Below are 11,507 nucleotides of genomic sequence, written 5' to 3' on the forward strand. Positions count from 1 at the left end.
CACTCCATGATGTCATCGCCACCCGCCTGCAGGCCAGGTAACCTTTAGGGCACGACATTTATCAAACAGTAACTTTCAGTTTCATAACTACAAGAATTTTTAAAAAAAAATTAGTATTTTTAATCAGTTCTTGATCTCTTTAATAGATCTTTTTCTATCTTGAATATCTTATATTAAATTTTGAGTTGTCTATATTGAATATCTTTAGGAGGTCTTGCTCTGTTGCACCAGGCAGCGTGAGACCCCTCTCCCTCCAGCGTCCCCTTCAAAGGCCCCCATTCCAGTGCGCCCTGCCTTAGTGCCCTGCCTTCTTCCATGCGCCTCTGTATAATGTTGCCCTCTTTCTTTATTCCACCTTGGAAATATTTGACGTTTTCTGCTCAATTTGAATTACCCTGTTATGTGTCTGGTAGGTATATGGTGTCTAAACTTGTCTCGGAGTCCTCAAAGTTTGCTTTTCCAGCCGGTGTGTCTTTGGGCAGAGTAGCGTGGCCAGGCTGGCGCCGGTCTTGCTTTGAGGGGCGCCGTGGGTCTGGTGGTGTAGATGTACGTGTGGGTACGTAGGGCTGACAGGGCTGTATTTTAGAGTATATGTATTACGTAGAAGTTTCTGTGTTTGATGGTGGTTTTGCTGTGGTGACTACCTCTGGATTCCCTCTGGAGGAGGGAAGATTTCTCTTATGAAATTAGTTGGTATTACCTATTTTTGCAAGTATTCGAAGCCCAGTTTGGTATCTAACACACAAGTGCAGATAGGACAAGGGGTGAAGGTTTTAAACTAAAAGAGGGGAGATTCTGACTAGATGTGAGGAAGAAATATTCTACGATGAGGCTGGCACAGGTTGCCCAGAGAGGTGGTAGGTGCCCCATCCCTGGAAACATTCAGGGTCAGGTTGGACGGGGCTCTGAGCAACCTGATCTGGGTGGAGATGTCCCTGCTCCCTGCAGGGGGTTGGACTGGATGGGCTTTACAGGTCCCTTCCCACCAAAGCATTCTGTGATGGTAAGTGCTGACCTTCCCTCTTGCCATCCATAGACCCCCAGAGAGCAGGTCAGCCATGCCCTGGGGGCTGGTGCAGCAGGATCCCTTAACAATCTGCTTCCCAATTTGGGGCGAGAGGAGGCTTTTTAGTGACTGATAACATTTGAAATTCTCGCTTTTCTGGTTTGCACTTTATGCGTTACAGCCTAAACTGTGGTCATAGGCAGGATAGCTCTGCGGCTTCCCCACTCTGCTTCTTGTTGTGGCATCACTTGTGTGTGCAGGGGGTGGTGGGGGCCATCCTAAGTTCCTTCCCTCCTCCTCGGATGTCCTTTGAACCCCCCAGGTTGGCCCTGAGCTGCTTTCTTTCCATTCAGCCTTTGCTTTTAAATCCCCCGGTGCGTGCCCGCCCGGTGCAGTATTGGTAAGCAGATAAAGCAGACTTGCTCTCATAAGATGAAATGTTGAAAAGGAAAGGTATGCTGAGATGGGAATTAAATAATGGCCACGGGTCAAAGTAATTTTCCTTTTGATAATAGCTGTGTTATTCATGGATGAGTGTTCTCAGGGATTAGTTTCTCAGTGAAAATGAGTAAAATTACTCATGGTTTTCATGTGTGGTGTTAAAGACATAAATCTTTTCTTTTTTTAACACAAAAATTGGAGAAAATTTCACGTAAAAGTGTCATACATGAAACAAAGTTCACATTATCCTTAGCGTACTCGTAAGGATTTCCTGACCGTAAGCTACTCCACCAAGAAAACTCAAGCCTTGGAAGTTTAAGTATGCTGCAGTTGTTTTTATCCTTTTTCTGAGTTTACGCCCTCTCCTCCATAACACATTTAATTGGTTTCAAGTTGTAGGACTCCTGGTGGGTTTATTCACAGTGTAATCAAACACATTTTAAAACTTAAGTCTGAAAGAACTTAATTTCCCTTTTAAAATGGCCTTTTGTTGTTTTTTTTTTAATTTCTTGCAGATGGGAAGGTTGAAGTGACAAAAGAAGGCGTGAAGCTGTGCACCATGGGACCTGGCAAGGTCTTTGGGGAGTTGGCCATCCTCTACAACTGCACCCGAACGGCAACTGTGAAAAGTAAGATCACTTCTGAATTCTGATGTTGAATGACTTGGGATTTCGTGGGGAAGTAGGGGGGTTCTCATCTCTCCTTTGGAGTTGCAGCCTCTGCTGGATGTTCTTCTTTCTTAATTCATTAAACTCTTTATGGCATGGATTATAGCGTGGAATTTAGCCACTGTGAGCAGGGAGAAGATGGAAAAGAAGTGCTTCCCTGGATTCTTTCACTCAGGTTTATTGGCATAGGGAATCTCCTGCATTAACAGGGCGGTTGATCCTGCCTTACACACGGGAGCATGGCTCTTGCTTAGAAGAGCACAGCTGACCCTTGTAAGTGTAAGTCTTTGAAGGAAACCTGTAGGTAAAGCTTCTGTATTTTTTCAAGACGAGTCATTATTTTCCCCCTAAACTGACATAAAAAATTGGGGAAAAAACCCTGGATGGCACTGGTCTCCTGCTCTAAATCTTCGGTGCTGCTCCTGTAATCTGGTTTATTTTATGAATGTTCTGGACAAAAGCCTGGCTTCTATAATAAGTAGAGGGAAATCACATTGCTGTGTACAACATAAATATGTTTTTGTTTAAATTCAGATTAATAGTTGAGATTTTGGATACATGATACCACAGTCTTCCTTGATCTTGAGGATAAGAGTTTATAGTGACATCGTAAGCAGAGAGGTTTTATAGGAGATGATAAATAGTTCTGTGGTGTAAAGATGCTGTAGGGTAGAAGTTAGAGGGGTACGGATGGGATGGAATAATAGACAAGCAAATGGTACCAAACCAATGACACATGTGAGTCCCCATTCAGAAGAAGGCCTTTTAGAAATACGTAATTTTGCTTGAGAAAGAGAACAAATGGGAGAAATGACAAAACAGGAAAAGATAACTAGAATTTTTGTGACGAACATGCTGTTCTCCATAATCCTGAAGACCTTGACTGTCGTACTCATTTTCACCTGCACAAACCTGGCCTTTTTACAGGTACTGTTTATTGCAGGTAAATCCTTGGCTACATCAGTCAGTTCATCAGTGGCACAGTTTATGCTTTGGAGTAACCCAGGTGATGAGCAAATGCTGTGGAGTAATCCCAAATGACGTAGCAGATGTGCACATTGCTCAAGTCACGCCTAGCCCCACGGGGACAGCCCCAGCCCCAGAGACCTCCAGGCTGCTTCGGACAGTGTGTGGGGCTGCTCTTCTACGAGATGCTTTATCTCCTGCCCCTCAGCCCACCAGGGGGAAGGGGCACGAGCACAATGGGGAGGCGGGTGTAGATCCACCCTCTCCTCCCCACACCTTCCTGCCCCGTAGGTGCATTATCCGTGCAGCCGTAGAGCCTGTTTTTCTGTCCAATTAAAGGTTTGAGGGATTGATAATGGCGATGAATTTGGATAAGCTGCAGGCTCATGTGGTAATACAGTAATATGAAGTTGGAAAGAACAGGGGAAGAGGGGAGGTGGTCGAATCCTAGAAGAGGAAATGCATGGATGGTTCTTGTTTAGTTCCCCTTAGAAGTGCAGTGCTAAAAGGGCCCTGATCCAACGGTACTGTGAGGGCTACATCCCGTAATCCTGCATAGTCACGCTGTTCTCGTGTTGTGTCCGTTTCAACCTGTTCGTACAAGTGACTCCAGTAGGAAAAAATACCAGCAGCAGTTTTTACTGTCAGTTTTACTGTTACTTGCTTTTTCATGTACTAAGTCTCTTCTCTTGAGATGCTGCCAGGCTGCCACTTGGCACTTAGTTTTACTGAGTCCTCTTTTCCTGGTGAAACTGGGGGCAGTAGTAAGGTCAGGACCGTAACCGTCCTCAGAGGGATCTCTCTTCAAGAACGAGGTGTCTGCATTCGTCGTTATACTCTGCTCCTTTCCCACTGGCAGCGTAAAATTATGATAATTGCACACCTTCTTCCGCCGGCAGCTGTCAGGCATGTAATCGCATCTCCAACGCCAGCAAGTGACTTTTGGGTGTTTCCTCTCATGACTGCACAAGTAGCAGTTGTGGTTGTAATCGGCTTTAGATCCTTTCAGGTGCGGTGGCGCACAAGGTCACAGCTTGACTTCGGGGAACCGTTTCAGCTAGACCTAACCGAACAGAGGGCTTGGAGGTGTGCGGATCGATTTAGGGCGTATTATTGACTTCAGTTGTCACCGCTGCTGCTAACAACCAACCTCAAACATCTGTGTGTTCTTTTGCCTAAAGGATAAATAAATGCCTCAGATCTCCAGAAAGGTGAACGCTGGTGAATATTTCCATTAATGCTGATGGTAACTTTGATCATTACAAGGTTTGTTTCAGGAGAAATGAACAATTGATGACTGTAATGAGAATAGCACCCAGTCAATGCTGATACTGGAGGTGGTGAAGGGGGCATCATCCAACTTCCATTTAGAGAAACACTTTAAGCCAGGGCTTCCCAAATTTCAGCAGACAGATTTCCATTACCTCCCGAGTGTCAGAAGTGGTTTTTGATGTGCCTGCCAGTACTTCATTACAAGGACATTAAGGGTTTTTTTGGTTAGTGGTTTTTTTTGGTGTTAAAATGAAGTTGCAGCAGAGAGTGACTGAAGGCTGCGTTCCGGTGGGGCGAAGCTCAGCAGTGCCCCTGGGCTGCAATGACGTGTCAGCTGTGGTGACATCTCTTGCTGCAACTCGTTTGTGTGTGCGCTCTTGCTTTGGCTTTGTAAGGAATGAAGTTTTTGGTGTCATTACTTGCTGCATTAGTCTACACGGGCTCTTCAGCTGGTGCTCGCTCTGTAGGAGACTGCAGACTTAAAGGGATAAATCACTGTAGGAAGGACCTTGTCTTTTAAAAATAATTAGAAGACTTTAAAATTTAATTATTCTGATCTGACTCCTTCTGGTTCATTATGACCTTTTTAATAAGACAATCCAGGTCTTTTAAAAGCTTGCCCCAAGAGAATTATTGTAATATTTTTTCAATATTATTACTACAGTCTTAAGTAAAAATGGGATGGGGTCTAACCAGGGCCTGGGAAGGAAGAGTGACCAAACCCTTTGGTCTTCAGAAGCGCTGAGGAAGGCAGGGCCACATCTCATGACATGTGGCCTCATCTTTAAGGTAACTGCTTACAATTTTTTGCCATCAGATTTCGTTCTGGTTATTCTGAAGCTTCTGCTTTTTGCTTCCAGATATTACAGAAACACTAATGGTTGTTTTTTCTGGTGGAGACTGTTCAGTCTTGAGACTCCAAGTATGACACTGCCATGGCTTTCTAAAGCGCTGGTCTTCACAGATCGGCTTCCCTTACGTACACAGCTAAATCCAAATCAGCAGCTAATTTTTTCCTCTATCAGTATTCATTATCCAGAGTTTTCAAGTCCCTAAATGCCAAACTTGATGCTACTTGCAATTTAAAGCAGAATCACAGACTTTCCTCCCTGATTCCAACACATAATTAAATTCAGTGCATTAGATAAGGAAAAGAAAACTCCACTCATTATGGATAAATTATCGCACAGCTAAAATGATGCCTCGAGTCCCCTGGGAGAGCGGTGTTCTCCAAATACCCCTGTTTAGCCACGTATCTCAGATTGCCATTGCCGCCTCTTCGAGGGAGCTGAGTGTCTTAAAATAGTAAAGGTGCTAAGCTGTGCTTTCAGGTCGCTCAGAAAGAACGTTGGCTCGACGTGTGAGCCAAATATTAAAAATACGCTGGGTTTTGTTGCTGTTTTTGTTTAGCTCTGCTCTGGCTGACTACTTTCTCCCCGTAACTCGCTGCCGCCTGTGTAAGCTGGTACCAGGCTGGGTGCCGGCACGTCTGCAGTCTCTGCCTTGGTCACCTCCTAGCACCAAGGCGAACATGGGTGCGTGTGCCCCGCTGCGGCGGGGAGCCTGCTGCCCTCCTCTTCCCCGCCGCGGGGGTGGCATCAGTGCGCGCGCCCAGTGATGGGCGAGAGACGGGCAGACGCACCTTGGCTCTACCCGAGCCGCCCAGCTCAGTGTTAGACTCCGTTTATTAGGAATCTTTCCCGTACACCAGGAAAGGATTTTGTCTTTCTTATTGCCAGGCAAACAGGATTTTCCTAGTGCAAGAGTCTGAAAGAAGCAAAACTGTATTAAATTCAAATGTGGTTTTGTTCGTTAGTAGCATGGGTGGTAGAAGAAACTATGAGAAGTCAGAAAAAAAAACCCAAAAAATCCCCCCAAACCCCAGTTGAATTCAGGTTTTATATTGAACTTTGTAATTCTTCATTTGATAACACAGAAGATTGTAGTAAGTGGAAATGTATCTGCTGTTAATATTGGGCAGTCGTTCTCATTCCTCTTCAAGAATAATCTGATGGGCAGAGTTAAGCAGTGTTTTTGCAGGCGGTTTTGGGGAGCACTGATTTTGTGAAAGGAGTGGATTCTTCATGCATTAAAGATATTCTATTTATTTGAGCGGTGTCCTTAGCATCTGAAATTAGATTCTCTTGGCGGCAAAATTCGAATAAAAACTTCCTGCAGAAAGGCCTTGATGCGTAGCTGCCGGTTTCAGTGGAGTTGTACTCAACACCAATCCATGCTTTTAGGAAAACAATATTAGCAAAAAAAAGAAGGCACAAGCTGAAGTTGTTAAACTGTAGATTATGTAGATCTGTGTTCTGGTGAGACTAAGGGTGTCTCCCAAAGCCAAACAAGACTTTCTCAAGCTTCTCTGCTTACCAGCAGTGCTAATTGTACGGAACTCAGCGCCACGCAGCCTGATCAAGGCAGTATTTTATCAATTTGTTGCCAAGCTTGGTTGAGTTTGAATTTTCAACCATCTTCTTTTTAATGGAGTCATATGGAAATACTTCCCGAGCCCCAGAAATTACCCTAACTTCACAAGGAGCCTGGTAACGTGGATAATTTGCAAGATAAAATAAGGCAACAGTCAGCTGCCAATTAAAACTGGAGAGACTCATTAAAAGCTTTTGAGAAGGAGGTTGCATTCATATGTTCTCTTCTGACAATTATGGGAACTCATGTAAAGTTTGCTCAGATCTTCTGAAAAGAATCGCATATGTGGGGAGAAGTTAGATCTAGATACTCAGCCATTTGATTAAAACCTTTCTGGTGTTACTTACAGATAGGAAACCTGGGCTGGCCAAGCCTGAGATGATAAGGTCGCAGATCAGTCCGGTGTGCCTGCTAGGGGATAAATGGATATATCCCTGGAGAAAGTAATTTAAACCCTCCTTTGCACTGCCTATGTTTTTCTCTGACCTTTACGGGTTTTGCCAGGTAATGTGATAAAGTGGAATTGGATTATTCCTCCCAGGGAAAGACAACAAGAGAAAATGATGTTGAGGACAATGGACAAGATGTAGCGGAACTTTTTTTCCTTTCCTCTTGCTCAGCAGGCAGGAGCATCTTCAGTATGGCATCTCCTTGGCTCAGGAGGTACGAGCGTAGGAAGGTCCTGACCGTGCAGCACAGGGCACTGAAATTTTAACCAAGAGAGAGTCCAATCAAAGAGAGAATAGTCTGAGACGGGCAGAGCAAAATGTGAAATTGCTGCAAACCTGGGTTCGTTGTGTACCTGAAATGTCAACAGGCTTGTCAAACTCGATGGCAAAAATAAGGGCTGGTTATGGAAAGAGGGCAAAAAAGAGGAAATAGAGAATGATTTGTCTTGGGGTATATTTTTGAACAGCAAGGAGTGCAGTGGCGTGGTGTAGACAGGAATGACCAACCATGACAAGTTTCAGGCCAAGGTCGGGCGTGCTGTTGTGTCCTGCCTGGTGGCATCCAGGAAAGCACCTACCCGGCACAGCCCTGGTGCCAGACGGTACGTTGTCGTTCTTCTCTCCACATACACCCTAATAAGAAGGTCCAGAAGCCAGGCTGCGTACTTGATGGGCAAATTCTGGGACGGTTTGGGGCATTTCAGGTGCTGCAGCCTGCTGTTGACTGCAGGAACCAGCCAAGGCAGCTTGGTCCTTTGACCTGTGCTTTTAGTATGGGGAATGGAAATAAAGTGACTGAGCAAAAGAAAATCAGTTTGGATTTGATTTTGGTTGTGGTTAAGTATCAGGCTGGTGCTTAAACTGGGTTCCTTCCAGTACAATCCAATGATTTTTATTTTTTTTTTTTAATCTTGATGCAGTTCTGGTGCCTCAAGATTCAAGTCACCGCATCAATTCCGAGAGCTGTGGCAGCGCTAACATTTCCAAAGCGTAGCAGCTGACCGCCTTTGGGGTTCTTGCTTCTCCTGACCTTTGTTTTGACTCATTATTTTCAATCATGTGAACTTCAGCTGGTTTCTAGCAGTGCAGCAAAGCTGAGCAAAATATTGCAGGCAAGGTACAGTCAAAAATAATTGGCGGGGGAAGGGGAAGGGTTTTCTAATGATGAGTGAGAATGATGCTGATGGTCTGTACGGAGGAAGCGGATGCAGGGAGCGGTGAGGCTGGGGGGGGAGCAGGTACGGGGCTGCCTGGGGCTGGTCAGCTTGTGAGCAGCGCTTTGCTGCTCTGCGGTGGGAAGAGCTCGGGAGCTCGCAGAGCTGCCTTGCATCTACCTTGTTTCTCCCGTTCTTGCCTGTGACCTCCCCCCTGGTCCCCCAACTGTGTGATGATTATTTCAGGATTTTTTGGGCAGGAGGGTTTGATCCTTACTGCTCCAGGAGTTTGAGGAGCACTACCCATTGAAACACCTCTTTGACTCAGGCTTTCACCTCTGAGAAGTCTTCAGTATTGCAAGCTGCCAGTCCTCTCTGGGAAATCGGTGCTTCTGCTGTACACCACATTTCCTATCCCTGGTACCACGGAAGGGGGGGTAGTGGCTTATTCTGACTTCAGTGCTGTGACCCAGAATTTGAAAGTTTCATTCTTTGTTCTTTTTTTTTCCCCCCCTTCAGTGTTTCTCAAAAGGTCGGAAAGAAAAGAAATCCCCATATATCCAGTTCCTAAGAATCGCGAGACTGAAATAAAAAATGACTGATAAATCAGGAAGGCACAAGCTCTGGCAGCCTGTCGTTCGATTCCCTGAGGAAATGCTCTAGCTTTGCCATGGTATTGGATTGCCGTTTTAATTTCCAGGCTACTGTGTTTCTGGGGTAGGAGCAACTGCAGTTCGAGCTGGAAAAGAAGTGAGGGGTGGGTGCTGCTGGGTGGCTCTGCTGGGTTCTAAAGCACCAGCCCTGCCTCCAGGGATCGCCCGCGTGGGTTTCCCTTTCTTTGAGTTGAGCTGTTACTAAAACCAAGAAACCCCCGGCGCCTGCTGCTGCTTCCTGCAGTGCTCTCATAGTTGGGGTTTTCTGGAGAAAATCTGCCTTCTCTCTCAATTAGTGCTTTTAATGCAAATAAACTTTGGGGGTTTTTTTACCTTTTCTTTGGATTTTGTTTGGCTTGTTATTACCAACACGGGCTGTTTAGTTTGCCTGCCTTCGGCATCTCCAGCATTTTGCCAGTCTTTTCAGGGTGGAAAGTGTTGCAGTTTAGGGGTATTTTTCCTTGCGTCATCTTCTGTGGCTCATTTGACTGAAATTGTTTGCTGCTTTATTTATTTTTTTAAACTGAATGTTTGTTTATGTGTCGTGTCCCTGTCCCCCCCCCCTACTCTAGGAAAGGTTTGTCACAGTGCTTACCCAGTACCTGGAGTTTCCCCCTCGGTCCCTGTCGGTTTAATATTGCTGTTACCTTTCTCGCCTGCCCCGCGGGCGCTCGGGGGGGGAGGCGTCCGTGGGAGCTCTCGGTGCTGGCAGTGCTCAGGAGATCAGAGAGCGGCCATCACCTCTGGGGCCGGCTGAGCGATGTGGCTCAGCGAAGACACTACGCTCTGCCGTGGAACGGAAGAAAGGTGCTGAAGTGTGGTCGATGGCTTGGATTGCGACTCTGAAACACAAGGTTCCTGTAAAGCCGAAGAGAAACTTGAGCGCAGTATTTTGGTGTGCGTGCCAACGCGTTGGAAAGAGGGCAGGAAACAAATGAGGCAGCATCCCGTGAATCTCAGCTTTCCTCTCCTTATTTAGATTCTTTCCTCCTTAGCTGTAGAATAGCTGGGAGGTTTTAGTCTTGGATTACTCACTGTCTGTAACTCTTCCTTCAGTGCCTACTTTTCAGCTTTAGAAAAGACGTTATAGAACAGTGCCCGGAACGCATCAGTTTAAGTTGAGAGACGCCGTTAAGGATGAAACTTGAAAACTTTTTGTAGGTAAATTTACAAAATGGAGCAAAGAGAGACCTTGAATGCTAGTTTTATTTTAGAATGAGGTTGAATACCTGGAGAAAGACAAGTCTGTAAAACTACTCAGCCCAGTAAAATTCCTGACGAGCATTCATGCCTCGCACTGCTGGAAGGAGCAGCTCCCATGTAACACCCGGAGGATTAGGCATCTTGTGCAATTTTAAGACTGGTCTGCGATGTGGGAAAGCTGGAGCGGAGGGAGAGATTCAGCCCAAATGTGGGGGTGTGCTGCCCCCCGGAAAGCCACGAGGCCCCTGCAGGCCCTGAGCCCTGCCCGTTCCACCCCGAGTGCCGGCTGGGGTAGCTGCAGCCCTACCTGCGGTCGGGTCACCCAACGTCGTCTCGCAGTCTGGGATCATATCCTGCACGTAACACGTTCCTGTTGCAGAGAGTAACTTTCCTTCAGGTACATAAAATTATTTAAAAGTCAATAGTATGGGATAATTTTATTATAGGAAAAAGCTTTCAGTGTAAGTCCACGTTTAAAAACTATATGGACCTGCTTGCCGGGGCTCAGGCTGATGTGTTTGTTGTATCTGATACAGAAGTATGTTCATCGTGCAGGGGAAATGAAGCACTTGAGTTGTTTTTGAATACACCTGAAAATGTTTGGTTTTCGTGGTGTTTTAAATGCACAGTTGGATAATCTGAGAAACCGTCACAGTTAAACACATTGATAAGTAGATTATGACTTTCTCCAGATAACCCTTGAAGAAGTAGGTAATATTAACAGCAGCTGTAAAATAATGACTTCCAAAGAGCTTCCTTTTCATCCCCTTCTATGCATGTCTCCAAAAATACTACGGATGCGTGGAATATGGCTAGAGCGGCTCTGATAAATGAGAGGGCTGAACCTTGTCCTGACAGTGAACCTTGGCTTTGAGCAGGGTTCGGTGAGCAAGGGGATGCAGGAGCGGTATTTGCCATTTATATTCATTTCTGGGCACAACCATACAGGTCTGTTCTCAGGCTGAATGCAGCAGGCTGCCCAGGGTCCGGGTTTGACCCGCCAATACAATATAGCGGAGTTCCTGCTTCTGGAGGGTTTCCTGGCACTACCTGTGGGACAAAGGGCTGCTCGGCACTCAGACACGCAGAGAAATGATCAGTTTGTGTCGGAGCCAGAGCAAGCATCCCCTTTTGGTCTCTAAAGCCACTTCAGAAGGTGCTTGAGGAAATAAAATCGGCCCATGCTGCCTTTCCCGGTGTCCATAAAAACATAGCTTTTGCAGATTTTTTTTTAAAAACCCCAACAGGCTCCAGACCTTCCC

At 45.8% G+C, this 11,507-nt stretch overlaps 1 protein-coding gene across 1 annotated transcript in view; it reads left to right on the forward strand.

The window, feature by feature from the left end:
• The window catches only part of PRKG1 (protein kinase cGMP-dependent 1), a 490,065-nt gene that overhangs the window by 187,976 nt on the left and 290,582 nt on the right, over positions 1–11,507 (forward strand). Inside the window, exon 5 of the mRNA XM_009637557.2 lies at positions 1,963–2,076. Coding sequence (XP_009635852.1) covers positions 1,963–2,076 — 114 coding nt within the window. The remainder of the gene's footprint in view (positions 1–1,962; positions 2,077–11,507) is intronic.

This window comes from Egretta garzetta, unplaced genomic scaffold, assembly GCF_000687185.1.
Source record: "Egretta garzetta isolate BGI_Z169 unplaced genomic scaffold, ASM68718v1 scaffold234, whole genome shotgun sequence".
Lineage (NCBI taxonomy): Eukaryota > Metazoa > Chordata > Aves > Pelecaniformes > Ardeidae > Egretta > Egretta garzetta.